General features: G+C 33.4%; 1 protein-coding gene across 1 annotated transcript in view; it reads left to right on the plus strand.

Annotated features, from left to right (window-relative positions):
- LOC117169746 (26S proteasome regulatory subunit 6A-B) overlaps positions 1-19,523 on the plus strand; it is a 147,527-nt gene that overhangs the window by 118,837 nt on the left and 9,167 nt on the right. The window contains exon 2 of the mRNA XM_033356252.1: positions 14,234-15,367. Coding sequence (XP_033212143.1) covers positions 14,234-15,367 — 1,134 coding nt within the window. The remainder of the gene's footprint in view (positions 1-14,233; positions 15,368-19,523) is intronic.

Here is a 19,523-nt window from a genome sequence, read left to right on the forward strand (position 1 = left end):
AGCTCACCCCCTCAAGGGATTTTTTTTTGAAAATGCCGGAACAGGTCAACTTTATTTTTGATTATTGTGCATAAAACAATTAATTTTGTCAAGATTCAACAGGTTTTGGAATGTGTATAGTGAAAAAAATGGCCATCATATAAAGTTTTTCATTAATAAAAAAGGGGGGTTGCGAGTCTGATGACTAAAAATAATGCATAAATATGTGCTTTTCAATAACAAGTGTTACCCACTTTGTTTCAGTAAAAAATTACGAATTGTATTCGAGAAATTAAAAAAATGTGTTTTTAGGGGTGAACTTCAAGGGTTGTTTTCACCCCTTAAATGGGCTTATGGGCACGTATAAAAAAATACGTGTCGAATATTTTTTGATGTTCTACAACATATCACAATTTCAAGAAAATCGGTGAGGTACACCGCGGGTACCTTTCTTATAAGTGACATTGGCAGACATTGCAAAGACAATGCAGGACTGAAGTTTTTAATTAAAAGAATATACATACGTTGATTTGACCTGTTAATGATTCAGTTACGTATCGAGTATATACCAGCGACATTTAAAGAGATAGTTCTACGGAAACAAATCAATGCAACAATCAGGACAATTTAAACAATGCAGAGGGTATGGAAAAGTCAGAAAATCAAGAAGGTAAAGAAGATGATCTAGAGAAAGAGTCCGCATCGGATAGTGAAATAAAAAAAAAACGATGCTTTAACGAAGAAGAACAAAGCGATCTAATTCGAGATTTAGGTTTTTCTAAGGAAAGTTTTTTCTTCGGTAGGAGACTTTGTATATTGTAATAATCTGAAGGTGTGAGTTGAAAAATTTAAAAGCATACCTTATAATGCTAACCTGTGGCAACTATTCATAAATTCGTCTACAAGAAGTTTAAAAGGTGGTTTGTTGCATAATGGAAATAAATATGCACCTCTGCCAGTTGCACACTCTGTTACACTCGGCGAAAAATACGAGACTCTTCAGTTTCTTCTCAATAAATTGAACTACAGTAGCCACGAGTGGCAGCTCTGTGGAGATGTAAAAATCATAACAATAATGCTGGGACGATATAGTGGATTTACAAAACACCAGTACAGCACAAGTCCGATAACTTGAAGTCCGATAAGTGTACATCCCCTTAAAAAGTCATCACACGTACGGCACGCACACTAATTGTGGTTCTCCCACTACGTGTGCTATTTTGCATTCTTGAATAGTGACAAGGTTACAAATTCTAAACAGCATAGAACCCACATAAGAACTCTTTAGGTTTTTACAAATTCGACCTTTAAGATCTCTTAACCTTTATCTCAAGATGTCTCTTAAGCCTAAAAGTACCTCGATTTAGTTGATTAGCGATGAATTTGGTAGGCTTGACCTTGAATTGACCTTGATACTGACCTGCAGGTGTTGAACGGACACTGAACTGCCGGTGTCCAGCGGATACGGGATTTGAAATCAGCTACCACTTAAACCTAAAGATACCCTGATCTAGTTGGTGAGCGATAAATTTTGCAGGTTTTACTTTGGATCGACTTTGATACTGACCTTGTGGCGTCAAACGAAGACTGGATTCGAATTCAGCATCATTTAAACCTGAAGGTACCCTGATTTAGTTGGTGAGCAATGAATTTTGTAGGTTTGACCTTGAACTCACCTTCATAGTGACCTGATGGCGTCAAACAGACACCGGATTCGATTTCAGCGACCACTTAAACCTAAATTTACCCTAAATTAGCTAGTTAGCGATGAGTTTTGTAAGTTTGACTATGAACTATCTTTGATACTGTCCTGATGGCGTCAAACGGACACCGGATTCGAATTCAGCGTCCTCACAAACGTGAGGTACACCCGAGGGGTAATTAACTCTCTAATATCACCAATATGAACAATTTTAAGTAAAAAAAGACGAGAATACATTGTTCAAAAGGTCGATTTCATGAAGAATTGACATTTTTTGTTTTAAGGGTAGTTGTAAGGTACTCGTGGGTAGTGTGTTAGGGTTGTCAAATCCATATGTCTGATAGATGAGATTCTTCGTTGGGTAATTCTCTACAGGCCCTTATACTTTCCCGTCACATTTTTTCAAACCCTAAAAAATTACTCTAAAAACTCAAAGAAGTGATTTTTCCCTACGAATTTTACATTGGAAACTTCAAGTCAAAACCGGCACCTGTTAAAACAAAAAAATAGAAAAGTAAAAAATTAGAGAATTTCTTTTTTCATATTTGGAATAAAATGGAAAGGGGGGGGGGGGTCGTTGCCCTCTAGCATGCAAACCCATTTTGATATGCATTTTTGGACCACCCTAATATATATATGTATGGGACATTCCATACCAAATCGACCACTTTTGAACGCGACCTCTTTCGATTTGGCTAAAACTTTGTAATTATGTTCTCACCGACTAAAAACATTTCTCAGAAAATTTTCAAATTTTTTTACTCACCTCAAAAAAAGTTAGGAATTTTTCCAAAAAAGTGGTTGTTTTTTTCAAATTGTCATAGTTTTGTCAATTTTTGACCATTCGCCATTTTTGATTTATTTTTTTATTAAAAAAAAAAAAACTTCAATCAATTTTGCTATTATTCCCGCCAATCCCAGAGTGGGCCGAATTGGGAAAAAAATTTTAAATTAAAATTTTTAGTTTTTTAAATTTTTATTTCTAGAAATCTTGTTTATAGAATAAAATAAATGCAAATCAATGATTCCTCGGTATATCATACTTAATATATATTCTAAACTTAAACTAATAACAAGGATTGTACGTTTGATAGGATTCAAATGTAATGTTTTTAATAGTAATAAAACAAATAATTTATTTCATTTTATTTGGCGTTTAAATATTTTACATTTTCTATGTTCATTTGAATTTGAAAAATTTTTAACATATAAACAACCATTTGTGTAATTGCTGAGTTCCCGTAATTGGTTTCGTTTTCAAAAATCGGTCATTAAAATCATTCACAGCTTTATTCTAATACTCTTCTGAGGAAAAACTGACCGTGATATTTGGAAGTTTTCCGGAGCAGAAGCCCAATCGAACAGTTCGTGAGGTGTCGTTATTTGGTCATTAACCGCTAGTTGGAGACTTGCTCTCGCTGCTTGTCGTTTGATAGTGCAACCAATACCGCCATACGGACCTTTGCCATGGGCAGTCGCAAAAAGATTCCATTCGGCATGTATGCTAAAAATCACTGGCATGATAATATCAATTTATAAAGTTTTGTAGTTTTTAAATTGTTGAGGAGCCCCATCCGAGGAATAATGAATCTTGTGAACACTTTTAGAAAAACTTTTCAGAAAACCAGTAATTATTCCGGTGATAACATGAACGGCGACGGCGTCATGATTGTTACAATCTGATATATTCACTAGATTCTGTATTCAAGTTCGTTATTTACTTTGAAATAAATAACAGCCGGAAAAATCGTTGCTTGATAATTTTTTGGAAACTTTTATTAAGCTAACCGATGAATCTGTTGAAGATTCTTGTAAAGAGTTGAAAAATCTTCTACCTCAATCATTCGTCTCTAAAGAACAAGCTAAATTTTTGCAAGGATTAAAACAATCATTGAAACTAGATGAATTTATTATTATTTGTTATTCTAAAATAAAAATAAATAAAATTATTTATTATTGTAAAAATATGAAAAGCTGAACAAAAAATTTTAATTAAAATTTTTTTTTTAAATCCGGCCCATTCTGGGATTGGTGGGAATAGTCGAAAAATTGATTGAAGTTTTTTTGAAGAAAATAAAAAATAGCGAACTTCAAAAAATTAACGGGTTTTCTCAAAAAACATAAAAAATTTTATAGAGTTTACAATCAAAAAAATTTTTTGTATTTTTTGTTTGTTGGAAAGTACATTTAATTACAAAGGTTTTTAAGAAGAAACAACGTCTCGATCGACCAATTTTTGATAAAGTTATGACAATTTGAAAAAAAGAACCTTTTTTTTTTTTTTTTTTTTTTTTTGAAAAATTCATAATTTTTTTTTAAGGTGGATAAGAAAATTTGAAAATTTTCTGAGAAATGTTTTTAATCCGGTAAAACATAATTACAAAGTTAAAAGTTAATTTTTGTTGTTGAAGATTTATCATTTTAATTGAGAATTCATTTCTTTGATTGAAAAATCTTTTTTTTTTAATTAATTTTTTAATGTGAAAATTCAACTAGTTCATTTTTGTTTTGAAATATTATCTTTTCGAGTATAAAAATCTTCTAGGCAATTTGGTAAAAATTCATGTACTTTGTTGAAAATTTTTATTTTCTGTTATTAATTAATTTTTTAAAACTTGATACTCAACTATCCCATTTTTGATTAAAAAATGTATTCTTTTTAGTTGTTAATTGAACTAGTTGTGGTTGATAATTCACTCTTTTTGTAGGAAGTTAATATTTTTTGTTGGAAATTACACATTTGAATTTCGCAGAGAAAAATTTGCTACAAAATTCAACAGTTGGATTGTCAACACACGAATTTTCTACAAAATTAACGGTTGCATTTTTAACTACGCTACAGAAAATCCCGTGATATTAGATAGTCAGTGTTAAAAGGTAAACAAAAATCGGCGACAATTGATCCTAATTTAAAACTTTTGATTGCTTGAATTAGAAATTAGGATCAGAGTAGAGCCTTCAGCTTGACTGCTGTCTGTATTCTTACCTAAACCAAAGACGTCGAAAGCTTAAACATGAATAATTTTTCATGTTTTAAATATGTTTTTTGGATCAATTATTATATTTTATTTTTTGATTGCCTTCCTTTGTATACTTTTCTAAAATAAACAAAATATTTGTATACAAATTTCAGTTGATAAAAATATACAGGGTTTCCCATATTCAAGTGTCCGGAATTCTATGGCTGTATACAAATCAAAAAATAAATGGAAAATTCCTTTTCCAAAAATCAGTTGAAGTTTTAGTTTTTGAGTTATAAGATATTTAAGCTGGATCAATCAGGAGCACGGGATAAACAGTTGTGCCTGGGTGAGCGGGAGTCTAATGTAGTGTAGTGACCACTGTTCTCTCGTCGCTAACCCCACCTCGGCGCACTTTTCAATACCACTGCGTTGGATTAGCGATCATGCACGCACGGCTGTTTATGCGGCGCTCCTGATTGGACCAGCTTAAAAATTTTATAACTCACAAAATAAAACTTTAACTGATTTTTGGAAAAGGAATTTTCGATTTCTTTTTTGTTTGTATAAAGAGCCTGTTAAAAGGTTTTGAATATTGCAGTTTAATGGAAATAAAAAATGTTTTTAAATTCTTACATAATATTTGCAAAACATGAAATGATGGTAAAATGCATTTTCATTCTTGTTCAATTAATTGCGGCAAGTTTTAAACAGTTTCAATTATAACATGTATTGCAGAATTGCAGATGAAAAAAAAATTTCTGCCATTTTACATGTAAAACTCTATAAGAGAGAAAAGTGAAGTTCGTAGCCTTATTTAATAGTTTGATTTAAAGAATATGTGCCTTCTATTTTCCTGTGGCCTACAATATTTTTCAGTCTGAGTTAAAAAATGCCTGAAGTCTTCTTTTGAACCAGCCTAATACAGTGGTCAGCAAACTGCAGCCGCGCGGCAACCCAGCCGCCGCACAGTACAAGAAAAGAAGTACCCGTAGACAAATAAATGTTCAGCCTACACTATTCATCCGCTTTAAACTTTTTTTTCAATCAAAGCTTTTTAAAGTTCGAAAAGATTTGTGTGAGTAAATTTCTTGTAGATTGTTTAAAGATCTGTTATTCAACAACAAAGTTGAACTAAAAAAACATTTTCTTACCTTTTCCCAAGTTCCATTTCTTTGAAGACATTCAGATTGATCAAAGACGATCTTAAAACAGTGTTACAACTGTATAGAAATAATTTTCAGTTGTTTAGAATAATTTTAAAAAAATTTGTTGTGTTTTTAATTTTAATTAAAAAAAAATTTTATTGAAGAACATATCTTTTCTGGGATTGGCAATGTTTAGTGTGTGTGTGTGTGTGTGTGTGTGTGTGTGTGTGTGTGTGTGTGTCGCTGACCATATCTCGCCAACGCTTCGACCGATTTGAATTTTACAAGTCTTATTTTCTTCGTTTTTTCACAACGAAGGCGGCTGAAGAAAAATATTTTAGTTATTTTTAGGACCCAAGATTCTATGGATCGAGTTCAATTTTGAGTCAATTTGAATGAAAAGGCTTTCAGTTATTTGTGTTTATGTAATTTATGTTCAAATTGCCGTATCTTGGAAACTTTTTGTTCAATTTGGACGTTTAACTTCTCATTTTTTCTGGCTTTGGTCTACTTTTATACATAGAAAATAGTTTTTTATTTAATTTAGTGGTTCACTTTTTTGTGGCCAATTAAGAAATTTAAATTTTTTTGCGTGTAATGACCTAAAAACTACTAATCTTTTAAACCTTTTCCCCCTAATTTTTGTATAACATAATTTTAAAGCGTAAAGCTCGTGATAATGAAAAATGTAAAATAATAGAAGAATAAATTTTACTTTAAATCATTTAGGCGCACGCATTTGTATATTTTAAAATTTGTCGACTTTTAACGCAAAATGAATTTTGTAGCAATATTACAATTAAAAAGTAAAACCAATCAATTTTGTTTATACTGCAAGTGTATAACTATTATAATCTATGTTTGAAACTGATCACGTACTGATACTGGTACGCGACAAGTTGCGTAGTTGCAGGACATACAAAGTTCGATTGACAATCGGCTTGCATTTTAAATTGCCAACAATCTAAATACCATTTAATTCGATCAGCTGGCGTTCGTTGATTGATCCGACAGTGTTCTATATCTGCAACTATCTCATTACAGCACTATCGTAACTTTAACCGTTCATCATCGTTAATTCTCGCACTTTATTGTATGAACGATATTTGTTACTTTAATTATTGACGTGCACGGTTTAAATTAAAGAGCATGCGAGATTTGATATTTAAATAATTAGTGTTTAATTTTTAGCAGCACATATTGTCCGGTGCCGCAACTCAGCGTACTGCTCACGCGAAGCTCCTACGTTACAGATTCGTTCGATTCTCGCTGTTCGTCGTTATTCGAACCAGCAGAGTCCAATGGAGCGAAGCGTAGCGATTATATCTATGTCGACACACTGTTGTTTAGACGCCGTTATTTCGCGTATGAAAACATTGAACGGGTCGGGTTTCGCTTTGCCCCACCTAGCGCCGTTTGATACTTCAATGTGAGAATTTCATGCGTGGAGCTACTCCTTTATCGCATTTTTAGAATTGCAGCTGCTCATTGTTTAAACGTAACGCGTGTAGTATTTTAAATCGTAAAAGTTCTATCTTACCGATGCGCTGTGATTCAGATTTCGTCCTGTACCCGATACAAAAGTGGAACAGTGTATGCTCGACGATTTAGAACAGCTGATATTCAACTTATGAATGTTGCGAGTTCTCTTCAAGTTAGGGAACAAGTAATAGTCGCTGGGGGCCAGGTCTGGTGAATACGGTAGCTGAGGAACCAATTCGAAGCCGATTTCATGCAATTTTGCTTGTGCAACTGAGCATGAATGAACAGGCGCATTGTCGTGATGATAAAGCGGTTTTTTCTTCTTCAAATGCGGTCGTTTTTCGGCCATTTCGATTTTCAATCGGTCCAATAATGATGAATAGTATGTTCCGGTTATGGTTTTACCTTTTTCAAGATAGTCCACGAATATTATGCCATGTGCATCCCAAAATACGGAGGCCATAACCTTTCCGACCCATTGTTGCGTTTTTGGACGCTTCGGAGCTCGACGAAAATGGTTCACATTAGTGAATACTGATGCCATCTCTTAGAATTTTCAGGTACTTATCAGACTGCCTAGTAATCGATGTAGTTCGGTATTACTATAACGTCGGTTCAATACTAAAACCGATAAAATTACAAATTAAATGAAGAGATCCAGTTCCCCTTTTTTACCTACAGAGTTCTAATTTATGCGAAGCGTATTAGTCCAAGGTACTATTGAACTAATATAGTCCCATATTTTTTCGGTGTATTAATTGAAAAGTAGCCCAGTTGTGAATTTGTTTGTAAATTTTTTTAACAATTACCAAAAATCATCTATTTTTAATTAATGGTAATGGAATATTCATTCCTCTCAAATTTTATACAGAATCTAGTCATTTCAATGAGCTAAACATTGCCAATCTCAGAAAATATCTTTTCTTAATTTATTTGCGTGTCGAGTCAAAATCTTGTGGCAGTAATGAGCTAAACATTGCCAATCTCAGAAAATGTTTTTCTTCATTTATTTGCGTGTCGAGTCAAAATCTTGTGGCAGTATCTGCTACCACCAAAAAGGTCTGGCTCGACACAGGCGCTTCCTTTGTTAAGCGGTTCTAAGAATAGGGATTAAAATTCAAAACTAAAAATTCCTAAATTTCAACATTAGGATTTTGAAACTTCGAAATTCAAAATATTTATATTTTTGCGATAGAAAGAATCAAGAATAATTTTAGATATATTTAATCGCAAAAAAGTCACCGATTTCGAATTCAAGTTTTTTGTATCGCTAATATAAGATTTAAAAACAAAATTAAATTTTTAACTTTTTATTTCCATTGAGAATTAGGGTGGTCTAAAAAAAGACATGTTCGAATTTTTTTAAATGTGATTGAAGAATAAATAGGACTATGCATTTCACTTTTTTCTCTTATGGAGATTAACGTGTAAAATGATATTACTTTTTTCATCTGCAATTCTGCAATAGAAGTTATGATTGAATTCATTTGAAAATTTAGGCATTTATTTGTGTAAGAATGATACTGCATGTCATCATACTTTCATGTTTAAAAAATTTGTTGTAAGAATCAACAACATTGTCAATTTCGGTAAAATTGCAATAATCAAAACCATATAACGAGCTTTATATATCTGACCGTCGGCGAAGAAAGGGGCCTAATGCGTCAAAGTTGAATTTTACAGGACGGGCGATCGTAGCAGAGTCCGCAAGCCAGTATTTCATTAGGGGGGTTGCCCCTACGAAAAGCACCCCCTCCACTTAGCACTACACTTGAGGCTCCGTATCCGTGAGCTCCACTCGCATCGGGCCGCTTCGGTTCTACCTAATAGTGGCAAGTGGTGGGGCTGGTTTTTGTTGCCTCTTATTTCGTTTCCGCGTAGAACTGATTATTCCTATCTCTGTAGCTCAATAACAAGAAAAGTAAGTAACTTAAAGAATTCTGATTATTGGAAATGAACTGGAATTTTTGCAAAACATGAGTTGCTGACCTACGAACAGATTTCTAAAGAAGAAGAAATATGTGTAACAATTTATAGAAGAAAAAGAATTTTAAAAACATGAAAAATCTTTAAATTTCGAATTTGGTAACGCCTTTGCTTTAGGTATGAATACAATAGAGCAACAGACACCAGTCAATCCGAAAGCGTTATACGAGGCTTCTTTACACCATAAAGGGAGTCAGAGGCAGAAAAATAATAAATTTAAACAGTACGCAAATGAAACTTTATAATTATTCTAGTTTCATTTAAAAAAATGAAACAATTATTTATCAGCGACTTTTTGAGCTATTATTTACCAGAATCATTGGAATTCATTAATAATAATAATTAATAAATAATGAAAATTGATAATATTAGTTCTTAATAGTTAAATAGTATAAATTAAATTAATTAAAAATTTAAAAAAATAAATAATATATAAATCAAATTATTAAAAATGAAAAAACATTAATAATAATTAATCATAATTAAAATTAAGTTAATTGAAATTTACATTTTTTATATCTTATTATTAACGCTCAGAGACCATACCTCTCTACAGTATCGTAAAGGCCATGCAGGGGCAAAGGATCCCGTAACACGCCTATGGGAAAAGTGGTTTCCGTTAATTTGACTGCATTTTTTATATGTTACGTGTCTTGTCATTCTGAACAAATGTATCAATGGGCACAAAGCCCAAAACTCAAAGAATTCCAAGATGAGGCCTGCCGAAGTCAGTGCCATGGGGGTATCGGCTCTACTCGTAAACGAGGTCATTGACTCTTATTGGAAACGTACCCATATCAAAATTCAGTCAAATAATCGAAACCACTCTTCCGAGTGAACTTGTAGAGCCGATACCTCCATTATACTGAATTCGGGGGCCTTATCTGGGGACCCTTTGAGTTTTGGGCTTTGTGCCCATTGAGACATTTGTTTAGGATGCCGAGACGCGTAACATATAAAAAATTCTGTTAAATAACCGAAACCACTTTTCCGAGTAAGGAAAATGACCAAATGAACTTGCAGAGCCGATATCCTCATTATACTGACTTCGGCGGGCCTTATCTTGGAACCCTTTGAGTTTTGAGCTTTGTGCCCATTGAGACATTTGTTCAGAATAACGAGACATGTAACATATAAAAAAATTCAGTCAAATTAACGGGAACAACTTTTCCCATAGGCGTGTTACGGGGTCCTTTGGTTTGCAAGATTTTAATCGTTTTGTACAGTGTTTTAATTTAAATTTAAATAACTATAACAATATATGATTTCGGGGTAAAATTTCTTCAAAGAAATCAAACGTTTTATTAACAAAATCTTTAAACTGATGTATCACATAAAATATAAGAATTTTTAAATTAACCTTTTCTGCGAGAGAGGGACCTTTAAAATTTCCTCCTGCACGATTTCCACCAGTATGGCCTCTGAGGGTTCATTAATAACTAATTATTAAGTATTTATAAACATTAGGTTAATAATAATTAATATTGAAAATTAATGATGATAATAATATTAGACCCAAGGTTGAAATATGAATCATTAAACATGGTGGTTATTGAGGACTTAGGCGAAACTCATGCTTCAACAAAGGAGCAGGTGAAGTTTGCAAATTGTAGCTGTTACATTCCTGTTTTGTATTTTCATGTAGCCTACAATATTTTTCATGCTAATTTCAAAAATTTTAAAATCTATTTTTTTTACTACTTTATTGAATATCCCGTCTAACAATGAACTTCCGCAGAGGAAAGCTAACCCATCTCAGGAAAAACGTAGCTTCAGTCCTGCCCTTACCTAAAAAGTGAGCAAAAAGTTTGCCGAACACTGCCCTAATAACATATACATCTTAACTGTGTATTTGTGTAGCAGTAAAAGTACATCTACAACCGTGACGGATACGAACAGATTTTTGAAGCTTGCCAGTATTTCTGGTACTGGCGTGAACGGAAATGGTGACGTTCGATTTGAAACCTTGTGAAACAAATTAATTTCAGTCCCAAAAGTTGTCAATAACAATTATCAAGTGATTTAAAAAAAGAATATGTGTAAAGCAAGACTGTAAAGGCATAACTTATCTAAGTGCCAATCGTTTCGGCAACCTAATTTGCTTACAAGAAAATCGTAAAACATTAGCTTTGACCACCAAATTGATTTAAATATATGTAAAGTTTTTTTAACTGGAAAAATCACAAGCACATCGTTCACCTATTTAAGAGTAATCATCAAGGGTACAACTGAAGTTATTCTTTTGTTTTTTGTATATGTACTAAAGAAGCAATCGAAAAGTTCACTTAATTTAAAAATTAGGTAGAAACTCAAATTAGGCGAAAAATTAAGTTCATTCGGACCAACGGGAATGTCGTTAATTTGTCAACCTGAAACTTAACACTATCATCAAAAATGAAGGGATTCATCAGCGTGTAAAAGCACCACACACATCCCAATAAAACGGGAAAGTTGAGGGAAAAAATCGAACGCTTGTAGAGGTCGTAAAATGCATACTGATATATTCTACATTATCTTAATCTTTTTGGACCGAAGCTGTTGCTACAGCTGCGGCCTACATTTGAAATAGATGTCCTACAAAGAAAGTTCCAAACAGGACTCCATAAAATAGGTAGACTGGAGAACGACCGAACATTTCCTACATCTCAAATTTTTTGAAAATAAAGTTTCTACACTTGATAAATCACCGCAGAAGGGAAAGTTCGATCCAAGGTAGGTTGAAGGAATTTTTGTTGGATACGCTGATCAGTTCAATGCATATCGCGCATGGATACGCAGGAATTGAAAGGTAATTCTTTCCAGAGACGTCAAATTTCTCATCATTTCGAACCAGATGGTACCAACGAACTCTTGCAACCTGTTAGATTGAATCTCTGTGTAGAAAAAAAAATCGACAATGAAGAAGCGATTGTGCCAAAAGTAATCTAAGTTGATCCAAATTGCGAACGAGAGATCACCGCAATACTTTGGGTTGGAGAGAAAAATCGATAGAAATGTATCGAACGATAGTAAGCCACAATTCCTTGGAGTTAAGAGATAAATCGATCAAAATGTCTCGAATGACAGTGAACCACCGTTCTTAGAATTTGAGAGACAAATCAGTCAGAATCACTCAGACGACAAGCAGCCGCCACTACAAGAATTCGAAAAAACGAAAGACGCAGTAGACATCAATAGAACCCAAAGAAACGAAGGCAATGCATTCTACGTCGCAAACATGGCCATCAATGCATCGGAAATACCGCTGAAGAATGTCACATGTGGTTAGGAGTATTGCATTAAAAATCGACAGGATTGAAATAATCGACAAGATCTTACAGCTATCAATAATGATGCTCGGCGCCCTTAAATTAGGAAATAAATTCTGCAATGTTTGGAAGGCTATTAACGGTTTGCGTCAAGCTGGTCGACAATCCCATGCAAAACTAGATATAAAAGCATTTAGTCTGAGTCAAAAATTGGGATCCGTGCCTTGTATATTGACGCTGAAGAAAATGAACCGACCTATTTACTAGTGAACGATGCCGATATGTTGATCACGTCGCGAAGCTCCAAATAGGTTCAGGACATTGTACAGAATCTTTAATCTCATTTTGCATGGAGCTGCAAATTGTCTATTGGGTACTTGCAAACGTTTTCGCCGCTCATTGACAGATGACTTTACTATATTATATGCATATAGTTAAAGATGATATTGCGTCTACAGAGATTAAGATTCAAAATGATTAATTACAAGGCATTCAAGACTTGCCACACCGTTGGAACGAAATTAGATTCGCCTACATAAATCAACAAGATGAACTCACTTCCGTTTCTGAGAGGTAACTGGGACACTCACATACACCGCAATCACAACTCGACCTGATATTAAGTAGAACGTGAACATGCAGAGCCAGTTTAACAACTTTTACGGTGATGTCATTAGGAGGCAGAAAAACGGGTACTTAGCTATCTTTAAGGTACATTAAACAGAAAGCTGGTCTACACACAAGATACTCGAGGAATGGAACTTCAATCTAGGCTGAATATCCTGCTCAGGATACACTTTCATTATATCCCTAGGGCGCTTAATTAATAGAAAAATTGAGTGTTTTAAAAACTTATGAAATATCTATTATAAATCTGTAAAATATAATTTAAAACATAAATATAGAGAAAAGTAGAAATTGGGATTTTGTATTGGAAATTATCGCATATAACAATGTGTACATATTCGAGTTCGGACATTATGAACTTGAAAATAATGTTTCAGAAATCAAAGATTCTGATTCTATTTTTAATTTGCAATAACGTGACATTGACAAGAGAGAAGCACGAGCCGAAGTTGCGTATTGCGAAAACGCGATACTTTATATGACAAAGGCATGACTTAGTAGTTTATTATGGTTAACTAGCAGAGCTAAAAACAGGCTGATAAAATATGTAAATCATGCCTGCGTTACGTAAAGCATTTTTCAAAATGCATATCACAAATTAATCCCGTTAAGTAAATGGTCTGAAATTTTCATAGAAATCGTATTTCATGTTCCTTCATAATGTATTTTAAATTCAGTTTCCAAAGCTCGACTACTCTGCCACTGTCGACCCTCCATATGTTGTTTGTTTCAGAAATCTGTAAGGATAAAAAGATTTATAATTGGATATTTTCTTAATTGTAATTGTTTAATTTAAAAGAAATATAAATTTCTTCCTAAAAACGATAAAAGAAGTCGTAAAAATACTGAAAATACTTTTAAAAAAATACCAAGCCTTTTTTTACCCTAACAATAGCTTTAAGTACCTCGAGGCTGTAAAAAGTATCGAAAAAGTATTTGGTGTAGAAAAAAGTAGCTAAAAACAAGAATGTATCAATTTTAATCCTGTAATTAAGTTATATTCAAAATCCCTGACCAACCAAATTTCCTGACTTTCACATCATTTCCATGCTTTACCTGATCTGTACTCACCATTTTTATCATCAAAATTCTTGTTCACAGGAAAGTCTTGGAGAGGATGTTTTGCGAATGTCCACAGATGAGATTGTGTCGCGAACGCGATTGTTAGATAACGAAATAAAAATTATGAAGAGTGAAGTAATGAGGATCTCTCACGAATTACAAGCACAAAATGATAAGATAAAAGAGAATACAGAAAAGATCAAAGTTAATAAGACCCTTCCGTATTTAGTTTCCAATGTTATAGAACTATTAGACGTTGACCCACAGGACATGGGAGAAGAGGATGGGGCAGTTGTTGACTTAGATGCTCAACGAAAAGGCAAGTGTGCTGTGATTAAAACTTCAACACGACAAACATACTTTTTGCCTGTAATAGGACTCGTCGATGCTGAATCCTTAAAACCTGGAGACCTAGTAGGCGTGAATAAGGACAGTTATCTTGTTCTCGAAACACTACCCGCCGAGTATGATGCCAGAGTAAAGGCGATGGAAGTAGACGAACGACCTACTGAACAGTATTCTGATATCGGAGGGTTGGACAAGCAAATTCAAGAACTTATTGAAGCAGTTGTACTTCCTATGACTCACAAGGAGAAGTTTGAAAATTTAGGAATACAACCACCAAAAGGAGTTCTTCTCTACGGACCACCTGGAACTGGAAAAACTCTTCTCGCTCGAGCTTGTGCAGCTCAAACAAAATCTACATTCTTAAAATTAGCTGGACCTCAACTTGTACAAATGTTTATTGGTGATGGTGCAAAGTTAGTCAGAGATGCGTTTTCGTTAGCAAAAGAAAAGGCACCAGCAATCATTTTTATCGATGAATTAGATGCAATTGGAACCAAACGTTTTGATTCGGAAAAAGCCGGAGATCGAGAGGTGCAACGCACCATGTTGGAGTTACTGAACCAATTGGATGGCTTTAGTTCTACTGCAGACATTAAAGTAATAGCTGCAACAAATAGGGTGGATATTTTGGATCCTGCTTTACTCAGGTCAGGCCGTTTGGATAGAAAAATTGAATTTCCTCATCCCAACGAAGAGGCTAGAGCGCGCATCATGCAAATACATTCTCGCAAGATGAATATGTCACCAGACGTCAACTTCGAAGAATTGTCCAGGTCTACTGATGATTTTAATGGTGCCCAATGCAAAGCTGTTTGCGTCGAAGCGGTATGTAAAAATTACCATACATATTTTTACCTCTTTGAAGTTATGATTCTAGCAATTTAAACTAATTATGCAACATCAATACACAGATAAAAATTAGTGGTCATTTTTAATATTTATTCCGGGTTTCAGATATTTTCATGCTTATTTATATTTTCAAGTTCAAGGCTTAAAAACTAAAAACATGTGTAATCCGATGTATTTTAAAAAGAAATTCCAAATTAAATTTTGGTCCCTAGATATTTCAATCAATAGTTTTAATTAATTCAAATACCGAAGTAAAGAAATCACGTTATTCTAAGGGTTTAGTCTATTTAAAAGTCCAAAGTAGAAACCATCAAAATTAATAAATTTTTAGATTGAGTTGTCTAAGCAGGAAAAATTTTAATTAAATATTTTCAAACCAAGCAATCCAAATTCAACCGTTTCAGAAAGCACGGAAAATGTTTCGTATAATAAAACTTTCAACTTGAAATTGTTTCATTTACAAATTCCTAACCTAATCTAAAATTACATGAAATTAAAAAAATAACCTGCTATCTTGAATAGGTTCCAAAGTATGAAATTTGAAAACTTCTCATTTTTGTTGGATTTTCAGAAAAACTTTAGATTTAAAAAGCACTGTGAACCTTCGAATCTTATTAATGCATTGAAATGTGTTATATAGATGAGTTAAAGTAAACTAAAGCTACAGTCCTTCCAAAAAATAATAACGTGTAAGAACATCTGCGTAACTCTAAAAAAGTCTTCTAGTCTGTGTCCTAGGTCTAATAGGTTAGGAATTTTGTCCTGGGAAATTTAACTCCTTTTATATTAATCTGAGCGTACCATAAAGTGGAATTATTCCCTTATTTCTAATATTTTTGTGTTAAGGGAAGAATTATAATTCGTTGCAAATGTGCAATACACATTTTTTTATTGATAAACAAATAACTCTTGATAATAAAGTCTTGTCAACACCACTTTTCAGTGCTTTTGTGGCAAAAAAAGTGATTATAATTGATTGAAAATGTGTACACATTTAATTCTAACATCTCAGAAGTGGAATGTAAACGGTACGCTCGCAAAAATAAGTTCGTTAAGTTTTTATGCCGCAACGTGGTTCAAAGTACGTTAACAGGAGATCGAGAGCATCCTTGTCGATAGAGCAATTTTCCTCGTAAAACTGTATCATTCTGTTTTGGAATTGATGCGTGTGAACATTTATGGAGCGAAAAGTGCGATAAAGCTGTGGATTAAAGCACGAACAATTTTAATACAATTGCGAAAAAGTGAGAAAATAAGGATGCGTTCCCCCTCTACCTCTCATCCCCTCGAAAGTTTGAAACGAGGGAATAATTAGTGCGAGTAAAAATGTGTGTAGGAAGTGATGTCCAAAAATCAAACAATGCGATTTTAAAACAGTACGAAAACAACGGAAAAATCTTTCTTGAAAATTCTTGCGCGAAAGCAAAGAGGGTCAGAGTGCGCAAGCGCGCAAATCATTAGTTAAGCAGTAAGTCAGAACAATATCTCACCAGCAAAAGTATCTGAACACTTTGTTGGATGAATTCGAACGCTTTATGAGAGGCTTACCTCCGAATTAGAATCCAATTCAAAATCCTTTTCAAGTGGACCCAACAAATCAATTCAACACTGCGACCCGGACGCAAAGTACTGCGTCTATTGTCTCGAATTTTTCTGCTTACGTCAGTGGATTAGCAAACATCGATGGCCGAAGAAATCGTGTTCCGCAAGATACGAATCCCCGTCAAGTGGATCTGTTAATGACATGACAAGCAGAACTTTTCGGTTCGACTACCCAACGGGCAATAGAAAGAAATTACAAACAGCAAACAAGACACTGGAGGCAATCAAATTCTCTGCCACTGCTTAGTAATGCCGGTAATCTATTCAATACATCAAGATACTGATGAGCACAATTATTCTTCACTCCTACTCGTGACAAAAACAACCCCCATATTTGTAACCGAATACAAACTTGCAGACTGATGCCAAAAATTGTATACATCAACTGTTTGGATTTTTGTGTTCTTTCTTTATTTTCCAATGTCATATCAATCGCTTTTATCAAATTAACCCTTATAAAAAAAATCTCCACCCTGTAATGAAAACACGTATTGCGAAAAATTCGATATCTACACAAAAATAACCCCCGCAATTTATAAGCTAAAATTGCAACATCTTTTATGAAAACTATTTTCCATTCTATGTGTGTATATTCAAAAAATATAATTTACCTTTTTCTTTGCATCTTTTAATGCTTTTAAACAACTTCTAGCACAACAATTAATCAATTATTAACGAGAAAAATCCATTTTCATATAAAAAACCATCTAAATTTTCAGAACGATTGAAAATTTTTTGAAAGCAGGCTTTTTATAAAATAATTTTTTCAAATTGTTATTAAAACTATTTTCAAAGATAAGTTGAAATCATCTTAAAATCTTGAAAAGCACTGTTGTGACCATGGATGATGGGGATCTACATGTATGTTGTAAAATACATTTTGGCTATGATCTGTGTATAACCTATGAGAATCATTTGCGCGAATCACATTCGGAAAAAATGCATCCTGTTCTGTACATAATTGTCATATACTACCAATCAAATTAAGACTATCTTCGCGATAAGGGCAATAGACCTTTTTATCATAGACGTCGGCAGTGCGCACGTGCCGGAATTTTACGTCATTTCCGTATTTTTCGAACAGTTCTGTGTCGAAATGTATGGAAAATATTGTTAATAAAAACAAAAAAAAAATAAATTTGTAAATAATAGAGATTTTAAAGGTAGAACATTTTTAAGTCTATTTAGAAAAAAAACGGCAAAAAAGTGCAAAGAGTGCGGCGACCAAGGCCATTATTTACATCTGTTGGCACCTGTTATCTTCTATAAAATACTAAAAAATTCGGCGAAACTCACGGAAGATGATGTTCCAGGTGCAAAATTAGTGCACGAATCAGTAGGAGAGCACGGTATTGAACAGCTGCGAATCAATGGCTTAAATGTAGAAAACGACCTTTAAAAGGAAAAAAACGCGATTTAGTGGAAAGGTTAGTTGAGGCTTTGTATGGCAGGTATAAATATTTTCTTTTATTCAAGATTTGCAGTTCAGAACTTTTTTTGAGTAATTATTTAATATTCATACAAATATAAAATAACACAATATTACATTTTCCACTTCTTTTTTCAAGTTTAGTCAATAAAAAGTCATTTGTTAGTGATTTCCTGGTATTAGGATTGTAGTAATAAATTTTGCTTCTTTCGTATAAACTGGTTATAAATACATACATATAATAGTTTTGCGTGCTCGAGTGAAAGTATTAAATAGATGTTATTTTTATCAAAACTTTTAGGAGGTTCGAAACCCTGATACCAATTATTCATTCAATATGTAAGTAAATGTTAGCAAAGAAAGAAAATATTAATACCTGCCAAACACATCCTCAAATAACCTTTCTACAAAATCCCTTTTTTACCTTTTAAAGATCGTTTCCTATATTCCAGCCATCGTTTAAGCTGTTTAACACTCCTCTTCGACCGATTTGTGCACTAATTTTTCTCCTGGAACATCATCTTCCGTGATTTTTGCCGAATTTTTAAACATTTTTTTGAAGATGACAGATGCCAACAGATGTAAATAATAGGCTTGCTCGCCACACTTTTCACACTTTTTTCGCAGTTTTTTTCTAAATATACTTGAAATTTCTCTCCCTCTAAACTCTCATTTATTTAAACTTTTTTTTTGTTATTTTTATTCACAATATTTTTCATACATTTCGACACAATTATTCGAAAAATATGGAAATTACGTAAAATTCTGGCACGTGCGCACTGTCGACGTCTGCCTTGTCATTTTCTTAATACCTTTTCCATCACAGGGAGTAATTTTTTTAAATAAGGGTTGTTCTTAAAAAAGCAATTCATAGAACATTGTAAAGCAAAAAAATCTAACCTAGTCATTTTTTAAAATTTAATGATTTTTGTAGAGCGTGCCGCTGACTTGACGGTAAGCCATCGCCGAACTGTTTTATCAAATAAAGATAAAAAAATTTTTTTTGTGAAAAATAGCAACAACAAAAAATGGAAAAAAAGGCAAATTACATTTTTTCATCCAACAATTTCACAGTATTTCAAAAATTCTCAAATATATAAA

Source organism: Belonocnema kinseyi, chromosome 3 (assembly GCF_010883055.1).
Source record: "Belonocnema kinseyi isolate 2016_QV_RU_SX_M_011 chromosome 3, B_treatae_v1, whole genome shotgun sequence".
Taxonomy (NCBI): Eukaryota; Metazoa; Arthropoda; class Insecta; order Hymenoptera; family Cynipidae; genus Belonocnema; species Belonocnema kinseyi.